At 42.8% G+C, this 22,208-nt stretch overlaps 1 protein-coding gene across 17 annotated transcripts in view; it reads right to left on the reverse strand.

Annotated features, from left to right (window-relative positions):
• The window catches only part of Camkii (Calcium/calmodulin-dependent protein kinase II), a 251,592-nt gene that overhangs the window by 68,523 nt on the left and 160,861 nt on the right, over positions 1–22,208 (reverse strand). For 12 of the 17 annotated variants that reach the window (XM_076798725.1, XM_076798721.1, XM_076798726.1 and 9 more), the window contains one exon: positions 17,411–17,471. In XM_076798725.1, the coding sequence (XP_076654840.1) occupies positions 17,411–17,471 (61 nt within the window). The remainder of the gene's footprint in view (positions 1–17,410; positions 17,472–22,208) is intronic. The other 5 variants (XM_076798728.1, XM_076798735.1, XM_076798731.1 and 2 more) reach the window with 1 other exon arrangement.

Here is a 22,208-nt window from a genome sequence, read left to right on the forward strand (position 1 = left end):
TCACGACTTTTGGCTAATTTCATCTTTCGATGTGTGCCGTTCTTATTTGCGTCAACCGATTTCGACGAAATTTTTTGTATGCGTATAACTAACACAGATCTATAAAACACATATTTTAAATTTTCATTACAGGCTCATATAAAAAAGTTTTGGAAAGTTCCTTTCCTATTTGCTCTTATAATTCTGCAGATTTTAACATCTTTCGATGCGTGCCGTTTTTATTTGCGTCAACCGAATTCGACGAAATTTTCAGTATGTGTACAACTAACATACATCTACAAAACGCGTCTGTCAAATGTTCATTACAGGCTCAAATAAAAAAGTTTTGGAAAGTGATTTTCTTATTTGCTCTTATAATTTTACAGATTCTAACATGTTTCGATGCGTGCCGTTTTTATCTGCGTCGACCGATTTCGATGAAATTTTCAGTATGTGTACAACTAACATACATCTACAAAACGCGTCTGTCAAATGTTCATTACAGGCTCAAATAAAAAAGTTTTGGAAAGTGATTTTCTTATTTGCTCTTATAATTTTACAGATTCTAACATGTTTCGATGCGTGCCGTTTTTATCTGCGTCGACCGATTTCGACGAAATTTTCAGTATGTGTACAACTAACATACATCTACAAAACGCATATTTTAAATTTTCATTACAGGCTCAAATAAAAAAGTTTTGGAGAGTGCCTTCTTCATTTGCTGTTATAATTCCTAGCAATTGCAATGTTTTCAAAATCTTTTTTGCACGTCATTCGTCAAACCAATTCTTCTAATTGCTCAAAAACAGTCAGGTCGTGTGGTGCAACTTAAAAAAAAGTTATACAGTTTTAAAGGGCGTTCGAATTCAGTCGCGAACCTGTGCATATTATTTAATCACAATTCTCCACTTTCTGTTTCACGGAATCAATCCATTGGAAAAGTGTGCGGCTGATATAATACTAAGAAAAGGTTCCAGGAATCGAGAAAAACAATATTACATTATTTCCGCCATATTGCAATTGTTAAAAAGAGAGATACTTGTTCATGGAAATTCCGTTCCTCGCAAACGCCTAGGAAAACTTTTATTTAATCACAATTCTCCACTTTCTGATTTATGGAGTTAATCGATTTGGCAAGTGGGCGGCTGATATAATACTAAGAAAAGGTTCCAGGAATCGAGAAAAACAATATTACATTATTTCCGCCATATTGCAATTGTTAAAAAGAGAGATACTTGTTCATGGAAATTCCGTTCCTCGCAAACGCCTAGGAAAACTTTTATTTAATCACAATTCTCCACTTTCTGATTTATGGAGTTAATCGATTTGGCAAGTGGGCGGCTCATGCAATACTAAGAAAAGGTTCCAGGAATCAAGAAAAACAATATTACATTATTTCGGACTTGCTTCAATTGTTAAAAACAGAGATACTTGTTCATGGAAATTCCGTTCCTCGCAAACGCCTCGGAAAACTTTTATTTCGCACAAAAGATCCGCTGTCTGATAACCGTGAAAACGAATTGCGTCGATCCTGTCGGACATCGTGCCGCTAACTACAGTCTTGTAAAAGAGTTTGGGGAAGATCTACGAAATCTAGACGTCTTCCCACAGAAAGAGATAGAGAGATTGAAGATCTAAAGACAGGGTTGTAGATCGAGGAGGAGCGCGAGGACACGTCGTAACGTGTAACAAAATCATTAAGGAAGAGAAAGATAGATAGACAGAGCGAGAGAGAGAGAGAGAGAGAGAGAGAGAGAGAGAGAGAGAGAGAAAGGAACATAAATCGTAGAGTAAGACAGAGTAGAAGACAGAAGACAGAACGGTTTGGGATCGGGGACAGGGGGATTCCGTTGGAACCAAGGCGGGAGCACTCTAGTGCATGTGTTCAGCATGCGAGACAATCCGTGATTAATCAGTCAATCAATCAACCAGTGAAGAAAACCCGCGAGCGTGTTCGGCCGATGCTCTCAAGACGAGATCGTACGTCGGTGCCAGGAGAAAAATGGTCCTCGGTGTGTTTACCTTTCTGATGGCTCCTTCTCGAGAGCTCGGCTTGGCGTGTATCCGTGCCAGAAGCGTCGTGAACGGTTCGCAAAAGAGAAACACTGTTAAACGGCATGCTTCAGCTGCGTGCGATGCGTGTGCAGAGTGTGCGTAATGCGTAATCATAATGCATATATGTTGGTCACCGATCGGTCAACAAGAGAGAAAGAGAATGGATGTGTGTGTGTGTGCGCGCGTATGTGTTTGTGCATGTTTGTCGTAGTTTCGTGCGCTCTCGTGTTCTCCAGGAATTTCGTTTCCAAGATATAATCATTTAGGTTCTCGCAGGATAGAAACGGGAATTAGGGGACAGAATCGCGACAGTTTAGGCCAGGCTGCTCTCTGTATACTGTCTATGCAATATAATATATAATAATGTATATAAAATATATACTTTACGTGTGTTTCGTTTATGCTGTGTCTTTTTTCTTTTCTGTCTCGTGGAAAACACACACACGTTCAGACGAGGAAGCGTTTATTAATTGGCGAAGCGGTCTCGCGCGCTCCGGGAATTTTCACGTGTTCCGCGGAACACGCGAACAATGGCCATTCTCGCAGCACATGCTATGTTATACGTCGAGTCTCTACGGCTCGTTTGTATGCATGTGTGTGTTTGTCTGTGTGTGTGTGTGTGTGTGCGTTTGCATTCCCAGTGTGCCGGCCGGTCGCCTGATCGAGAAATGCCAACGACAAGGACAGCAAGGATCGGAGAAAGAAGCGAGGCGGGAAAAGCGAACGCATGCCAACTGTCCGAACACGGACCCCCTCGTTCCGCCGTGGTTTCACCTGACACGATACCTCGAATTCGTGTAACTTCCGGTTCTGTTTCGGGGACACATCGTCCCCCGCTTCGAACAATTTTGACCCTTGACGACGGTCCGGAAGTATTTCAAGTTTACTTCCCACCAGGTCCGAGCTGTTTCTCATACGAAGAGAAACTGTGGACTCAATATTTTTATATCGAGTACAGACAGGAAAATATTGATATTTTAGTGAAAATTTACTAACCCTTAGCACTCGAATGGCGACTGTAAGGCGCCACTAAACATTTCTGTATCATTACAGTAAAACTGATTACGCACTATTTGAAACAACATAACTTTTTTAAAATTCGATCAAATGACTTGAATGTTATTGAGAAGTTAGAAGGATTAGTTTATTAGACGAGGCGTAATAAATTTTTGAGAAGAATTTGAATTGGTCGGAATCGCAAAAGAAATAGTAAAAGTTGGGTTTTTCAGCCTTTTTATCTGAGCCTGTATTGAAAATTTAAAAAATGTGTTATATTGACTCGAATAAATTATATATTCATGCTGAAAATTTTATGGATATTGGTTACTTCGTTTACGAGTTATAAACGATTAAAAGTGCGATTTTTAGTCGAAAATCGTGAAAAATGGCAATTTTCCCACTTTTAATCGTTTATAACTCAAAAATTTTTTACACCTCGTCTAATTAACTAATCCTTCTAACTTCGCAAAAACACTGAAGTTATTTGGACTAATTTGAAAAAAGTTATGCTGTTTCAAATAGTGTGTAATCGTTGTAAAAGTTTTGCTCCTTACTGTATTCGAAATATTTTTGACATTATTAAATATGTTTGTATTTAATAAATTACTAAACATTTCAGTATTGTACGAGTAAATTGCACCATGTTCGTATGTATAACATGAAAAAATTATATATAGAAGGGAAATATTCTAGGTCGGAAGAAATGTTTCGTTTTGGAGTTCAAATAGCTTCGAGTGCAAAGGGCTAATATACGGGGTGTGGCCGAACAGGTGGTGCAACCGGCCAGGGGATGATTCTATGCACAAAACTAAGTCGAAAAAAAGGAATAACATTTTTTGGTTTGACGCCTCGGTTTTCGAGAAAATCGAGTTTAAAGATCCTGTCGGTTTCGCGTGCTTTAGTATATGCAGGAAGTAGAATTGGTTGGCCATGGTCAGACGCACCAGACGATTCCTAGCTAATAACATACGTGTTTGCTGCATTTTCAAAATCGGTTTTCTCGAGAACGAGGCGTCGAACGAAAAATTGTTATTCGTTTTTTCCGACTTATTTTTACATGTAGAATCATCCCCTGTCCAGTTGTACCACCCATCCGGCCACACCCTGTTTATTCAGAGTAATGGGATAACAAGATGATTTAAATTTGATTTCTGCTGCCATGTACGCAGCATTGGATCCAGTAAGTATAAGTGCCATGCCGCTTATATGGCCGCATTGGTCCGTTAAGGGTTGAAGAACGTCTGTCGAAAAAATTTTGAGAAACTGGGCTAGACTCTCGGTGCCACTTACATTGTTAACACTGAACCTACCAAGCACAAAACATATAAAACTGAAACGTCTTATAGAAGGGAGAAGATTGAATTTGCTTAAGCTTTCGACAATTTTTAATATAATACGTGCTCAAATAAAGAAGTCAATTCAGTTATTTTCTGTTAAGTAATTATTAGACGGATGTTTATGCAATTTGCAATTTTTCTATACGAATTTTAGGAAAGTAGAATCAAACAGAATCTTATATTCGGTGGTAATAGATCTTCGTAGATCTGAAAGAAATCACAATTCTACTAAATTCTGTGGAATTTTAAATTCTACCGTTTGTTGAAAATTTTCAGAAGTCATAAATGCAGAAAAACATGCGATCTAGTAATTATATAAATTTCCTGTGAAACAGAAAACTGGTCAATTTTGACCGTGGTAGGTTTAGTGTTAGTACAGTGATTTCTCTATACAGGGTGTCCCACGTAACACTTTTCACGACTTTTCAAGTACTCGCGATAATTTGACAAACAAATATTTTCAACAAAAGTTGATCAGTTTTCGATTGGCTATACATTGCAATAAAAAATGACTTTTTAGTATTGTCAAGGTCACCCTTCATTTTTTTAAATGGCACTTCTGTATCAAGACGCATTCAACGACCTAGCATACCATGACCTTCGGATGCCCTTGAAGGCAAAGAAATGAAAGTGTCAACAACAAATGACAGTCTGCTTGAATGGGTGATAATAACTCTGGCTTGGCCACCACGATCCCCAGATTTATCATCACTTGATTTTTTTTATGGGGTCATTTACAGTCGACAGTTCATGCTGTTCCAATACAAAATAAGGAACATTTAAAGCAACGAATTCGTACAGCATGCGATGAACTTCGCTACGACAGTATCCTAAGAGCAACCAATGCAAACTTACTACGTAGAACGGAATTGTGTCTACAACAATCGTTTGCATTCATTTAGTCAAGGTTCCTAAATTAAATGTAATCTCCAGTTTTAATAATAAACACAAGTTATTATCAGCCACTCAAGCAGACTGTCATTTCTTGTTGAAATTTTCATGTCTTTCCCTTCAAGGTCATCCGAAGGTCATGGTATACTACGTCGTTGAATGCGGCTCGATACGGGCTACAATACTGTCAAGTCAAAAATACAAAGTGCCATTTGAAAAGACGAAGGTGACCTTGACAATACTAAAAAAACTTCTTTTATTGCAATGTATAGCCAATCGAAAACTGAACAACTGTTGTTTAAAATATTTGTTTGCCGGATTATCGCAAGTACTTGAAAAATCGTGAAAAGCGTTACGTGGGACACCCTGTATATGTCGCCAAGGCCTCGATAATAAACGTCGCGGAATTATCCCCACTACCGCGGGGTATGAGGGGCCACGAAGCTCGAGCAGCTTCGGACGCCGAGGAGTGCAAACATAACACGTCTCCTGCACGATACATGACGCTCGCAAGACCAGTGTTGTGGACATATATCGAGAATTCACTGTACCTAAGCGAATGGTCCCGAGTCTTTTCATCTAGCCAAGAATTGAAAGCACTTGGAGCACGAGAGCTTCCCTTTTGGACTCTCCAAGAGAAGCTTGTCGACTAGGTGTTCTTTCCAGGTGGATCCGCGATTAGGGTGGCATGCAATCAGCAAACGGCTAAGGTCGCGAATTAACAGGAAACCGCTGCGGAACGAGCGATCCGGGAAAATAGAAAATAGTCTGGGAGCGTGTGGCGAGTCGGTTTTCGGTTTTCGGTTATCGTGTGCGTCGTCGTTGTTGTGGCTTATCGTTTATCGGTCACATGGATCCTCTAAATCGTTTCGGGATCGTCGAGAGATTTCGGAGAGATGTTGTGGAGGGTGTTTTCGCTGCACCTCCGACCCACTTCGCTTACAAGTTTGCGTACCTTCGTCAAAAGCAATCATCAGTCATTCAGAGTTTCCTCGGATGTGTAGTTTTCTTTTCTTTTCTTGTGTGTGTGTGTGTGTGTGTGTTTTTGTGTGTATGAGAGATAGAGAAGAGAGAGGAGAGAAGTGAAGAGAAGAGAAGAGAGAGAGAGAGAGAGAGAGAGAGAGAGAGATAGAAATAGTACAGATAGAGAGAACGATTGATCGTTGGCTCGCGTTCTCTCGGCCGGAAAAACCGAATACGTTCTTCGGGATTCATGGGGATCCGGTTCATGAATTCTTTTCTTGACCCAACGAACCCCTACCCCCCGCCCTCTTTCCAAAATTTATGGATACGATCGAATCGTTTCTATTTATCCATATACACACACACCGCGAGCGCGTCTACAAGATCCAGGCTCGAGAATAAATTTCGGAATGCGTTCAACGCCTCGACCGCTTCCAGAGATTTATGGTGTCCGGGGTCTCTTGTTTGCTCCTCGAACGATCGAGGGAGCTCGATCTACGATCCTGGATCGTACATCCCCGCTGTCCGGTCACCAAGATTTTTCTGGAACAGTTCCAGTACCGTGTGCCCGATACCAGACGGTTCTCGAAGACCCGATTTGACTCGAGCGAATTTGCAAAATTCCAGAACAACAACAACAATTCGACAGTCTCGATGAAGTCGGTATAGTACAAATTCGGTTGCCCTTTGAACACTTTGACTGTCATGTCACCCATATGTGGGTGACGGAATTATTTGTTCAGGTTTTAAAATGAATTTTTATGTTAATTCATGGTACCAAATTTGATTAGGACCTATAAAACACAAGACAATTGGAGGACTACTCCAAAAAAATTTTTTCAATTTTTGTTTCATTAAATAACCTTGATTTTATGGAATTTTTGAGGTTTCTAGTTTGGCAGTCAAAGCGTTAATCGGGAACGGAGTACAGTGATTTCTCTATATATGTCGCCAAGGCCTGTACGATAAATGTCGCGGAATTATCCCCACTATCGTGGGGGGCCACCGAGAAGTGTAAACACAACACATGGTTATGTGTTGTTGACATATATCGAGAATTCACTGTAATTGTTAAATCGTTCGGTGGACATTGGTGTTCTGAAAAGTTCGACTTCCTCTTAATAACAAATCGAGTTATCTTTGCGAGGCGAGAGAACACGAGCAACGAGAGGCTCGCGAATGATCGATACTAGATCGTGGATCGTCGATGACTGTGACGTGAAGATTGAAAGAGAGAGAGAGTTCGAAGAGAGATAGTCGAGTCGAGATTTTCGAGGTTTGAATTGGTGAGAGAAAGAGAGAGAGAAAGACTGAGTCGGTGATAAGCAACGATCCTTGCTATAATGAAGAGCAGATTAGCCGGCGATATGGTCGCGCTGAAGATGAGCCTGGATCAGAGAGCGGGATAATTGGTACAATTAACATAGATGACCGAGGGAACGATCCGATAAGTGATTCTGATAAGCGGAACGACGTGCGAGAAGCTCGAGAGCGAATTATGAATCGACTCTGTCGAATAGGCCGCGTAAAAAGTAGCCAGTGCGAATTCTCAATTACTATTCGGGTCGGACCGGTGTCTTGTGTCTATGTCTGTGTCTACGTAGAAAAGGTGAGCATTCCCTTTTTTGAACACTGTGGAGAGTCAGACTTGTCCGTCTGTATCCACTAGCGAGTTCTTCGAGCGGAGACGCGGCTCAGAAAAGCAAAATTAAATCGTCGACCTGCGATCTCGAGTTTTCCCACTTGCAACAAATTCGTAAGCCGCGTCTCCACACGAGAGACATTGTAGAGCAAGTATCCTAAGTCTGGTGATGGGCACGTATGCCCGCCGCAGGCAAAACGCTTCCCCCACCAACGTCTCTTTCGTGCAACGCGCACCTTCGCTGCGCAGCTGTGGCTCCGTCTCTCCCCTCCTACGTCCCTCCATAGCCAATCCCCTCGGCTTATGCTGTCTATCCACATCTATAGCTGTGCCTTCTGCTTCCCTCTCCCCTCGCACGTCCCACCATAACGGACCCGCGCAAGGCTTATGCTGTCTATCCACATCTATAGCTGTACCTCGTGCCTCTGTCTCTACCCTAGTACGTTCCACCATAACTAACCCACGCGCGGCTTATGCTGTCTATCCACATTCATAGCTGTGACTCGTGCCTCCGTCTCTGCCCTTGCACGTCACACCATAACCGACCTACGCACGGCTTATGCTGTCTCACCACACGTATGTCCCACCATAACCGACCCACGCACGGCTTATGCTGTCTCTCCACTCGTACGTCCCACCATATCCGACCCACGTGCGGCTTATGCTGTCTCTCCACATCCATACATAACTGTGCCGCGTGCCTCTGTCTCTACCCTAGTACGTTCCACCATAACTAACCCACGCACGCCTTATGCTGTCTCTCCACTCGTACGCCCCACCATAACCGACCCACGTGCGGCTTATGCTGTCTATCCACATTCATACATAGCTGTGCCTCGTGCCTCTGTCTCTACCCTAGTACGTCCCACCATAACCGACCCACGCGCGGCTTATGCTGTCTCACCCCACGTATGTCCCACCATAACCGAACCACGCACGGCTTATGCTGTCTCTCCACTCGTACGCCCCACCATAACCGACCCACGTGAGGCTTATGCTGTCTATCCACATCCATATATAACTGTGCCACGTGCCTCTGTCTCTACCCTAGTACGTTCCACCATAACTAACCCACGCACGCCTTATACTGTCTCTCCACTCGTACGTCCCACCATAACCGACCCACGTGCGGCTTATGCTGTCTATCCACATCTATACATAGCTGTGCCACGTGCCTCTGTCTCTACCCTAGTACGTTCCACCATAACTAACCCACGCGCGGCTTATGCTGTCTATCCACATTCATAGCTGTGCCTCGTGCCTCCGTCTCTGCCCTCGCACGTCACACCATAACCGACCCACGCACGGCTTATGCTGTCTCTCCACTCGTACGTCCCACCATAATCGACCCACGTGAGGCTTATGCTGTCTATCCACATCCATATATAACTGTGCCACGTGCCTCTGTCTCTACCCTAGTACGTTCCACCATAACTAACCCACGCACGCCTTATACTGTCTCTCCACTCGTACGCCCCACCATAACCGACCCACGTGCGGCTTATGCTGTCTATCCACATCTATACATAGCTGTGCCTCGTGCCTCTGTCTCTACCCTAGTACGTCCCACCATAACCGACCCACGCGCGGCTTATGCTGTCTATCCACATCCATAGGTGTGCCTCGTGCTTCCGTCTCTATCCTCGTTCGTCCCGCTAGAACCAATCCACGCGCAGCTTATGCTGTCTATCCACATCCATAGGTGTGCCTCGTGCTTCCGTCTCTATCCTCGTTCGTCCCACCATAACCGACCCGCGCGCGGCTTAAGCTGTCTATCCACATCCACGAGGCACCGCTGCGCAGCGAAGTTGCGCGCTGCACGAAAGAGACGTTGGTGGGGGAAGCAGACAGCTGAGGGGCCCCTACCGTGCCCACCACTGCTCCAGTTCCTTCTTCCTTCTAGTTCCTTTTTTTTCTAGACTATTGTAGAAGGCAACGTTCTCTCGGAAAATAAAGAAAAGAGACACCTGCTACAGTATTCGGACGCTCTTTCAAAGGAAATTACATTTTCTCGGTAAATATTTAGCAAACTTGTACCTTCCTGGAAAAAAATTCGCTCGGTCCAATTTGAGAGAAGTTAAATTCGTATTCGAAGAGCGTCCGACGAGCAGGTCGTGTCGTTCTTTTCCCAGGTAAACGGCGCTTCCATAAACATTTGCGGATCGAGATTTCGCACGATCGACGCCGGGAACGTTCTCGGGCGGCCTTTCGATCGCGAGCCGGCGACCGTCGGCGTAGCAGAAAAGTGTGGAAACACGTAGGGGGATCGATGATCGTTCTCGAGCGCGTAAGTGAAACAAATTGCCGACGAAAGGCCGGCCTCGTGTTTGCACGGCGGACTTCTCACGGAAATCGTTACACGGCAACGAAACTATTTGATGGGGCTGCGCGATAGCGCACGCGACCATCGTCGACCCGTTGTATTTCCTCCAGGAAATTACGTTTCTTTCGACACTTCCGTGAGAAGTGTATTCAGAAAATTCGCCGTTTCCCCTAGAAGACGCACGATCTCGCGATCTCGCGATCTCGCGATCTTAAGGGACCCGAGAGATGTTTCTGCGTGGCCGAGGAGATCGATTATCCGCGCGGCGAGAACGTTGCCCTCAAGAGTTTCGCGGAGTTAGGCTAGCCGAGATCAATTGGTCCGGAGAGGGCACGAAGTTTCGATCGAGGAATCGATAAGCCTCCTCGAGTTAAATATCGCGCGTGCCCTTTCATCGACGAGCGACGGGCGATGACTCTTGTTCGGTGGCGATTCCGCTAAAAATTGTAAATCGTTCGGGACCTGTTTCTACCTCTAGCCGTGAACCGTGTTGCCGGTTCGACGACGAGTATACTCGTCGACGACCCTCCGACGACGCCTACCTTCTATCGTGCTTCGAGCACCGAGTGTTTTCTCGACGCGTCTCGTTTAGAAGAGACGCAACAAGGACACCTCGATTAATCGCCTCTCGGGTCCGAGGCAACCGTAAACGTTCATCAAAAACGATATTCAAGAGATGCACATAGCATATACGCAGAGTTCGGAATTACGAGCGATTAATCGAGGTCTCGTCGCAAACATAAGTGGCGAACTAATAGAACAAAATATATTACACACATAGACTAATCGGCAGTCAAGTCGCGTCGGTTTGACAGTGTGTCAGCTTGCTATTGTGTACCGGAAATATGCTGTCTACAACGCGGAGTCGGGCCTGTTCTCGTTCGAGCGAATCTTTCCCAAAATTCCACGCAAAAAAAACCAGCAATTAAACAGATTTTCCATTAAATTTATTTAAATTTTTCGATTAAATCAAAAAACTAACTTTCACTTTGCCTCCTCTAGGTCTGACGATCTAGTTCTGATCGATCTTCTGCGCCTCGTGTCTGGACACTTCCGTCCAGTTGGTGCCCCATTTTCAAGGCTTCTATCTACTGTTTGCGCCTCACAAGAAATCTCTCGAAACGTCACAAGGGCAAAGGGGTCACTCGCTCCGCTTATCCCCACCCTTGACGCTCCAGTAGTTCAATGGGCTTTGACGTCACACGCTACAAAGTAGGTGTGGCCGTTTTAGCCAATAGAGCAACTGGAGGCGTGTCCCTTCCACTCTAACCAATCAGCCCTGCATTCCTTCCTCGGGATTTCTTGTGAGTCACGCATAGTACTGTCTCACAAGAAGTCTCGCGAAACGTCGCAAGGGCAAAGGGGTCACTCGCTCCGCCTATCCCCACCCTTGACGCTCCAGTAGTCCAATGCTTGAGCTTCGACGTCACACGCTACAAAGTAGGTGTGGCCGTTTTAGCCAATAGAGCAACTGGAGGCGTGCCCTTTCCATTCTAACCAATCAGCCCCGCAATCCACTCACGGGACTTCTTGTGAGTCACGCACAGTACCGTCCGTGACTCACAAGACGTTTCGCGGGACCCCACCGTTGACGCCCCAGTAGTCCAATGCTTAGGCTGTGACGTCACACGCAATGTATAGTATGTGCGACCGCTTTAGCCAATAGATCAGCTAGAGGCGTGCCCCTTCCACCCTGACCAATCAGCCCCGCGTTCCTTTCGCGGGATTTCTTGTGCGGCACACACAGTACAGTTTTTTTTTCTAAAGAATGTATGAAAAAAAGCGATCTACGGGCGATTTTCGATAGAAGTTTGGAAAAACGTCTAGCTCCCGAGAAGCGATTTGGATGAACGGATTCGTTCGTCGTTTACCGGAACAAAGCCCAACTCCGGTCTACGGATGCAGGATGCGTCTCTACTCGACTAAAACGTACGGGTCTAGAGCGTTCTATGGGGTTTTTACGGTTTCGTGCTGCTCGTACACTCCTGGTGGAGGGTGTAACAGGTTACACGCAGGTGCACGAGGTGCTCGAGCACACGTCAGGTACATACGAATACACAGAGTAATAATACATTATAATACTGTTCGTTCGAGCATGTCTAGTACTGGGGACGGACGAGCAACCGCTGTGTATGTGTGCGTGTGTGTGGGTATGTGTGTGTGTGGAGAACTAACAACTGGGCTTGTGTGTACGTATGCAGATATATACAAATTACGGTTTCTGTGTCTCTGAGTGTGCGTGTCTCCGTGTGTATCTATATACAAACGTACATAACACAGACGTGGACTGGTCTCGTCAATATTCATATCCGATCTTTCGGAACGTTTGCTATTCCCCGACGAAATTAAGATCAAATAGAATCGTCGAAAACATCTTCTTTATTGTTTGTTAACGATTCAAGATAATCGGGGTAAGGAAAACAATTGTTGCTTCACTGGGGCAATCGTGGTAACAGAGAATACGGTGTTTACTCGTTATATGTCCAAAATACGGGCCTGGCCACGGACACATATCGGCCAGGAGATACTTTTATTTGCTCCACGCGACCTTTATAGTTCTGGGACTTTTATCGGCTAGATATTTCGGACATATATCGAGTAACGACTGTATCAGTTCTCGCTATTATAATAGAGATGGCGTGAATCGATATTGTCTTCAGAACATCACGAAAAGGATAATTCCTACGAGGATTATTTGACGGTTAATTTATATCCTGCATGGTCAATTAATAATATGCACTGATGGATGTTTTGTCTTTTCATTAGCTATAAAATTATGCGAATCAATTTTCAAGGAAATATAATCTTCGGGCTTCGCAAACGTTCTTCGAGATCGCGGACACGAATACCACGGAAGAAGTCTGGGACATGCGTCTCGCATTTCGCCCACAGTCGCAGACTGGTCAGCGATACTAAACGCGCACGGTTGATAAAAGGAAAAAAAAAATAGATCGCCAGTTCCTGGGAAATTCTCGCTAGTGGACCGAAACAGTTGCCGAAACGGTTCGGTGCTCAAGACAAGATACCTCGGATCGTACCTCGGTGTTTCCGATCGCGATTCATAGATCCCCGATAGTCCCCACCCCTGAATCGAGAGATCTACGATCCGGATAGAACGTATCGATCGATCCACGGATCGATCTCATCGTGAGAAATGAGCATCATGTTCCCTCTGCGTTCTGATCTTGATTTTTTTTCTCGTGATCGCGCGGTATGCTTGAAAGCGACGAAGCATGATAATAAGATAAACACACACACATCGACCGCGATATGATCGTGATGAGGACATCTGGAACTGCTTGAGTCCACTGCGACGACGATTCGCGTTACCCAGAATTCAAAAGGTTGTTCCATACAAGTGATCTATACATGTCCACGCAGCAGGCGCATTCAACGGGATCCAAAGAAATCCAAGAGAACAGGATCGTTCGGAGGATCCAAAAAAAAAAAAAGAAATCCAAGAGAATAATCATTCAGGGAACGGAAACATAGAGAAGACAAACTGAGAATAAGTTTTCTGGGTAACGTAGCACAGTCCTTGCAGGATATGAGGTGTGCGAGAGCCAAGTGCATCGACTATGAGGTACACCGGATATGTATATATATATATATATATATATATATATATATATATATATATACGTATGTATGTATGTATGTATGCATGTATAATGTGCACGTGTGAACGGCTAGAATGACGCTCGGAGTCAGCGAGGCCGAAATTCCGAGGAGCTATTCAAGAGAATCGAGAGAACTTTTCATTTCGATCGAATTTCAGAGGACATTTCACCTCGCTGCTCCGCGAACGATTGGATCAATGGGATCTAGGGGGGGGGGGCTCGAGATCTTCGGGGGCACGAGCAGGAATGATCTCGGTGCTTCGTCGCGTGGCCACGATCGCTAATTACGAATATTCAGCCGTGTGCTCGCCTTTTTCAATGTAAACGATTTTCTTACCTAGAATCCAACGATACGTAGAATTTGTTTTCTATCGTTTAACAATTTTCTATTCTTCTTAACACTAAACCTACCGAGCCTCAAAGTAACCAATACATGATGCTTCATAAAAATAACGAGATTGAATTTACTTGGATTTTGTGAGGTTAGTATTATAATCAGGGACCAAAAATAACAGTTATTCTAAAATTTTCTACGACCAAAATCATTGATAAAAAGTTGATTATTATTGAAATTTAAGATAATCTACACAAAATATAAAGAAAAAAATACGAAGAACAAAATGATTAACAAAATATCAATTTTTATACTTTTTGGTTACAAATAACAGTTATTAGTGTCCAAAAAATTGGACCCCCCTCGATAACAGTTATCGATGAAGAAAAACTGTTTCGATTGCTCGAAGCAGTTATCAATGAGAGAAGTTCATTTCGATCGCACATAACAATTATCAATGAGAGGTTCATTTCCATCACTTATAACAGTTATCAATGAGAGAAGTACATTTCGATAACTCATAACACTTATCAATAAGAGAAATTTATTTCGATCACTCATAACAGTTATCAATAAGAGAAGTTCATTTCGATCACTCATAACAGTTATGAATGAGAGAAGTTCATTTCGATCGCTGATAACAGTTATCAATAAGAGAAACTTATTTCGATCGCTCACAGTTAACGATGATCGAATTTCTTGTCACTTGTTCATAATAATTATTGATGAGAAAATTCATTTCAGTTGCTTATTTAATTACCGAGTTGTCTACTCTGTTTCGACTGGAGCAAGTCTGTGAAATTCATTGAGCTGGTTTCGTACAACAAGACAAATCAACAGACCATAAGAACAACACAAAATCTGAAAGAAATTTTTCAAAATATTTTCATCTGGGAAAATCAGAAATATAGACTGCCGTATTTATCAAAACTGGCGTGCATAATTTATGCTCGCAACTCAGGTTAGCGTTGAACGAACCTTTTCTGCTCTAAAATTGACGTTAGATGATGATGATGATTTGTTTAATTCGCCAGGAGAAAATTTGGAAAAACTCATGTTTGTCACACTAAATTTTGATTGTAGCAATTAATTTATTGAACATAAAATTTATTAAGCAATTGATTGCCTACCATATGAAAGTTGTACTATTTAATAATAACTGTTACAAATTTCCGTCATCAGTAACTCTTATGAGCGATCGAAATGAACTTCGTTCATTGATAACTGTTATGAGCGTTCAAAATAAATTTCTCTTATCGATAATTGTTATGAACAATCGAGGTAAATTTCTCTCATCGACAACTGTTAGGAGTGACCGCAATAAACTTCTCCATTCGATAACTGTTATGAGTGATCGAAATGTACATCTCTCATTGATAAATGTTATGAGCGATCGAAATAAATTTCCTTCATCAATAAATGTTATGAGCGATCGAAATGAACTTCTTTCATTGATAACTGTTATTAGCGATCGAAATAAATTTTCTTCATCGATAAATGTTATGCGCAATCGAAATAAATTTCTCTCATTGACAACTGTTATGAGTGGTCGAAATGAACTTCCCTCATTGATAACTGTTATGAGTGGTCGAAATATACATCTCTCATTGATAAATGTTATGAGCGATCGAAATAAATTTCCTTCATCGATAAATGTTATGCGCAATCGAAATAAATTTCTCTCATTGACAACTGTTATGAGTGGTCGAAATGAACTTCCCTCATTGATAACTGTTATGAGTGGTCGAAATATACATCTCTCATTGATAAATGTTATGAGCGATCGAAATAAATTTCCTTCATCAATAAATGTTATGAGCGATCGAAATGAACTTCTTTCATTGATAACTGTTATTAGCGATCGAAATAAATTTTCTTCGTCGATAAATGTTATGCGCAATCGAAATAAATTTTTCTCATTGACAACTGTTATGAGTGGTCGAAATGAACTTCCCTCATTGATAACTGTTATTGGTGATCGAACTAAATTTCTCTCATCGATAACTGTTATAAGTGATCGAAATGAATTTCTCTCAACGATAACATTTAGCAACAAGAGAACAAATTTTACTTATAATGCTTATTTGTAACCAATGCGATTTTAGTCGATGAAGTACTCGTTATTCCATGACTTTCTCTTTTTGGTTATCACAGTTATGGTCCCTGATTATAATACATGCTCTCCAAAATATATTTATTAATCATTTCCCACGAAATCACTTTTACAATTTTAGTAATCGTAAAATAAAAAATCTGGAATGATCATTTTGACCGGCGGTGGTAGGTTTAGCGATAAAATATCCACCCCCGTGTTTGTACACTCAAAGACACCCGGTGCATTCAAGTATCGTACAGAATTTTCCACAAATTGAAAAGCGCGATTACCAGCCCCATCTACAATCACGTAAGCTTGTTGCCGTTCTAAGCACCACCCAGACCTGAGTGCATTCGCCGTTTTTCTTTTTTCTTTTGAACCGTCGCGATTTTTTAGCCATCAGAATTTTTTCGGTTCGAGCTCAGCGAAAAAGAAGAGAAGAAGAGGGGGTGGAAAACGAATTTACCGCAAAAGACGCCCCTGAGGCGTCCCGTCAACCGGCTCCTCTTCGGGAAACTCGGAGGGAAATTCGTTTACTCGGTCGGCGAACGCTATCTTCGTTCTAGTTAATCCTCCTGCTGCGTGGGAGTGTGCAAAACCGTGCGCGGGGGTGGATGCACGCGAGCCACCCTCTCCTCTATCGCCGGAGGACGCTAACGTCTTAATAAGGGTAGTAAAGCTGCGTGCGCGGCCACGTCTTGAAGCACCTTTTCAAAACAACGAAAGGGCTGACGAACAACTATCCTCTCAGTATATATATATATGTATATATGCATCCACTTATGTATATATCCCTACACACATACACACATGTATACACAGAGAGGTCGAGAAAGAGAAAGAAAATGATAGAAAGAGATCGAGAAAGAGAATAAGGGACACGTTTTCTGCGAGTGTTCGTGTGTCTGTGCAAGACGAATAACGTGGTTGGTTTATGGGTTATGAATTCAGGAATGTGTACAGAGAAAGAGAGAGAAAGAGACCTAGATAGAGAGATAGAGAGAGAGAGAGAGAGAGATAGATAGAGAGAGATAAACGATGGAAGAAGACAGAAGATACAGAAATAGAAAGACAGGGTGGGTGACAGGGGCGTAAAATTTAATGGAAGATATATGATAAAAGTACTGTCTGTCGTGGTCCATGAAGCGCTGAAGAGGGCCGGAGGTACTTACCCTGTGCATCATACTTACTGGAGAAGTTTCTCGTCGCCAGCATGGTCGTCAGAATAGCGACCTGAGGACAAACAACGGAGAACACAATATATATATATATATATATATAAACACGTGTGTACACAACGTGGTTCCATTCGTCTTCGTTATCTATTAAACCGTGAACAAACTCATTCGTATCAATCTACACGGTGTTTCGTTTGTCTCGATGCACGGTGGCCACCACAGGAAAGTCTATTGATATTAATGTGTACCGATAGTTGTTTCTACGTTGGCGAAACACCTTCGGCGAAAGCCATCCGACGTTTGTTTTATTCGTCAAACTTAGGGGAAGACCGAAGAAATCGTTTGTTGGGTGTACTGGGCGCTTCGTTACCGGATCTTATGGGACGTCTGTGTGCGATTAGGTCGTGCGTTATGTCGAAATCATTTGCAATTCGAGCGCTCAAATGGTTGTCTGATCCATTATTCACGTCACTTTCGTACTACAGTGATTTCTCTATATGTGTCGCCAAGGGCTTGATGATAAACGTCGCGGTATTATCCCCACTACCGTGAGGGGCCGCGAAGCTCCAGAGAATCTGAGAACGTTGATATATTATGCTAAATTGATTAAGATCGTTAAGGAAAATAAGTAATCGTAATATGTCTTCTGCTTCTTACAAATTGATCCAAACAATTTTTATTTTGCATAAAGATCCGCAGTCTGTTCATGAGATACCCGGGTACTCGGGTAATTTTCGGGATCTTTATGCAAAATGAAAATTGTTTACCTGAATTGCAGCGAACTAAAGTGAAATAGACATTTATATTCTTTCTTATTATGTTTTGCGAACTGAACATAATATGATAGCGTGTCTAAATTTTTCTAATATTTTTGCTATTTAAAATTACACCGACTAATTTTTGTCGTAAGTGTATAAAATTCGCAGTCTACTCATAATTAACAGCTCTAATTCTAATAGGCTGTAGAACGCTTACAAAATGGCGCCGGCGTTTCAAGGACGCAGCAGTTGCGCGCATCGATTTTGAAGCGTCCTGTAGACATTGAGAATCGGCAGAACCGCTGAAAGGTTCTAATAAGAAATCGATCGCTCAAGGGCCCGGGATAGTCGCGTGACTTTTTAATTAATAATTTCCTTTCACAGCCTTCAGACACAGACTTGAGATCCGACTCGGATCTTAAGGATCTTTAGGATCATGGTCTTGATCCTACGGGTCTCAAGTCTGTGACTAAACTTGTCACATTTTTTGCTCTGTATCATCGATATCAGGAATTCTGACGTCAGAAACGTGCTTCAAGTTTTTCGCTTTGTCAAGACAAAATATAGCTCAATTTGTAGCTGGAGATATTCATCCAGAGAACTCGTCCGACGGCATAAAAATGCTTGGATTCCACGGCACGCGCATCGTCAATTTTTGGCCTACTTCGAACGCTTATATTACCAAATATCTGCATGATCTCGGCAGCTCCTGACCAGCGCGCGCTAGATTGAACCTTCCTCTTTCGAACGAGCCCTTTACGAGGGACAAAATATTCTCATATAAGGACGAAAACTTGAGGCACGTAAAACCAATTTTGGACGGTAATGTGGTCACTCTACCTTATCGCGAATCTACGAAGACCGGACCCTAATCGTCGACTTCGGAGTTTCGAGGACTCGAGTACTGAGTCCGCCAACTTTGGAGCGATCTGTAGGCATCGAGCGAGCAGGAACCCCGCAGCGGGCCGCAATGCATCAAAAGCGCCGGGAACAAGAAGCAGCCTGCGTTCAGAAACCCGAGCAGAGGCCGTAAATATCAATCAAGAAACACGAGACGCGGCGCGGCGCGTCGCGTCGGTCGAGCGACGAGAAGAGCGCAGAATTAAAAAAAAAGAGAGAAAGGGAAAAAATAGCGGCGAACGGTTTCGCGAAAACCAAACGCGTGAGAGAGAGAGAGAGAGAGAGAGAGAGAGAGAGAGAGAGAGAGAGAGAGAGAGAGAGAGAGAGAGAGAGAAATGGGGGTAACTCGAGCTTTGTTATTCATTCGAGTCGGCGAATGGTGCAACAACGCCGCGTAACAGGTTAAGTATCGCGGCTCTAATTAACTCAACTTTCGATCGCGGGTGATGAAAACTCCGGCCACTGGCAGAGATAGAAGAAGAGAGAGAGGGGGGGGGGGGGGGTTGAAAACTATCAAACTCGTTTAACAGGAATTTTGTTTAGCCGCTACGCATTCCGGGACGTTTAATTTCCCGCGTCCCGACGCTCCAGAGGCGATTCTCCCCAAGACGACATTTTTCGCGAAAAAAATCCCCTCTCTCCGAAATCCTTGCGCGAACGCTGTCAACTGCCGATCTAGCCTAACGCCGACCTGCTAGATCGTTGTTCCTGCGCGGATTAGGTCACCTGTCTTTGCATGACCTCGTTTTTTCTCGAATGATTTCTGGGGGACTTCCCTTGAGAACCTTTGTTTTTTTTTTTTTTTTTTTGGTTAAGAAAATAATTGAACGGATTTCTGAACAGTGCTGGGAAAAATAGTATTTGAAAAAGCATACCTATAGTCATGCAAATAAATTATTTTATTTGTAAGAAAAAGTTTTTGAAATACTATGTGAAAATAGTATTTTATTTGGAAAATATTGAAAACAGTGAGACTTATTTTGTTGGACTTTGTAAAATAGTATTTCAAATGGTTGATAGTAACTTGTACTTTTCTGATATTTTGTTGCTTGTAATGTTATTACGACATTGTCGTCTGTTTATCAACATGTTACATGCAAATATTCGTAATTAAGCTACAAATAGTACTTTGTTAACTATTATAGTTTCTTAAGTTAAAAATGATAATTTATAATATTAGCTATTTGCTCAACTTATTTTCATTATAAGGAAATATTTGAAACACAACAGTAAAATATTTTATTTTATGTATCTGGTTCTCAAAATAAAAATATTTTATTTACCTAAATTTTTCGTTCTATTTAAAGTAGTATTTGATTTGAACCACATTAAATCATACTATTTAAAATAGCATTTTAAATATTTTTCTCGAAATTTTTAAACAGTAAGAACTTTAGACAAATTTTAAAATACTGTTATATTATATTCAGCCTATTAAACATGTCAGGAAAGAACATAAATATCTATTTCGTTCCATTTTGTTGCAATTTAGGTAGAAAATTTTTCTTTTGCATAAAGATCCGCTGTCTGATGATGATACAAACTAGACAGTCGACTGCTGTTCGCGATAGGCATTATCGATCACTGTAGATTGTTTTGCTGTTACTGGAAACAGTGGCACTATACTACGTTCTACCCCCCCCCCCCCGCCCTTTGAGAGTGATTTTCAGGCTAGAATGAAACGGTGTTTATCCGACTTCGAATCCTCGCGGAAACAGGGGACAAAGAGGTGAAAAGACTTTCGGTTTTTTCCTCGGACGAGAGTTCGGATGAATAAAACATCCTGTTTCTTTCGTCTCTGAGACTGTGGGATGCAAAAGAAACGGTTCCGGCACGCGGAGAACGTCTATCGCTTCAATCCCGACAAAAGACGCTCGCGATGCTAATTAACCTGGTCGATCTATCGATCTCAGCTCGTCGTTGAACGATCTGTGGATTTGCGATGGAGAATACAGTGATTTTTCTTATATATGGCGCCAAGACCTGTATGGTAAACGTCACGGAATTGCCTCACTACAAACAGAACATGGCTCGGGTATGTCCTGGACGATACAAGACGCTTGCAAGACCCGTGTTGTTGACATATATCGAGAGTTCACTGTAATTCGAAAATTGAGAACAATTTTGCCATCGAAAAATCGAGACGTAGAGAGAGAACTAGAGAGAGAACTAGAGAGAGAGAGAGAGAGGGCGAGAGAGAGAGAGAGCAAGAAAGAGAGGGAGATAGAGAGAGAGAGAGAGAGAGAGAGAGAGAGAGAGAGAGAGAGAGAGAGAGAGAGAGAGAGAGAGAGAACTAGAGAACTAGAGAACTAGATGGAAGAGAATTTGCGAACCAATGACGCGTGGCAGAAAAATCCTCGTGTCGAGAGATCGAGGGAGCAAGAGAATTTTCGAATCAGTGACGTTTCCCCCCGGTTTCCGCTCTATTTATTTATTTATTTTTGTTAATGGCCGCGTACCCGGACAACGAGCACGCGGAGAATTGCTCAATGACTCGTTGATTATTAATGGGACGCGATCAAACTAGAAATACCTCGGGAATGGCCGGTTGTTCCTGGTGTTGCCTGCGCAACGAGAATCTGCTCTTCAACGCCTTCATGTTGTGCTTGCCGCTCCCCTGAATATCCACCTGGGTTCACACTTTTCACTTCTCACGAGTGTTCCACGAACGATAGCCTCTCACCGCATCGACGCACTAAATCGTCCCTTCTTCAGGGAATCGAGATCACCCATCGCCGCAAGAGACGCCACACGTTTTATTTGTCTGAGCACTCGCGTTTTGGAATTTTCTCGCAATTTTTCAACCGCCTCGCCCAGCGTACCGACTAGATCCTCCGAGTCTATAAATATCGTCGAAGACGACTCGCAGCCGAATTCCCAGTGCAAATTAATCGAAAGGAAACGCGGAAACGGGCGCATCGGGCCACAATCATCCCCTGTATCAACCCCTGCGTCAGGAAGCCACCATTAGCCGCAAATACTAATCACATTCGTTGCTAATGGAACGATCGCGTGATTGGAAGCTCTCTCCCTCCGTTCGACTGCGGACAGAGTACATTGATCCGACCGAAAACACGAAAAACTATGTTTACAAGATGAACAGAGAGGGAGGGGGGAGAGAGATAGTTGTTATT

This window comes from Halictus rubicundus, chromosome 13 (genome assembly GCF_050948215.1).
Source record: "Halictus rubicundus isolate RS-2024b chromosome 13, iyHalRubi1_principal, whole genome shotgun sequence".
Classification (NCBI taxonomy): domain Eukaryota; kingdom Metazoa; phylum Arthropoda; class Insecta; order Hymenoptera; family Halictidae; genus Halictus; species Halictus rubicundus.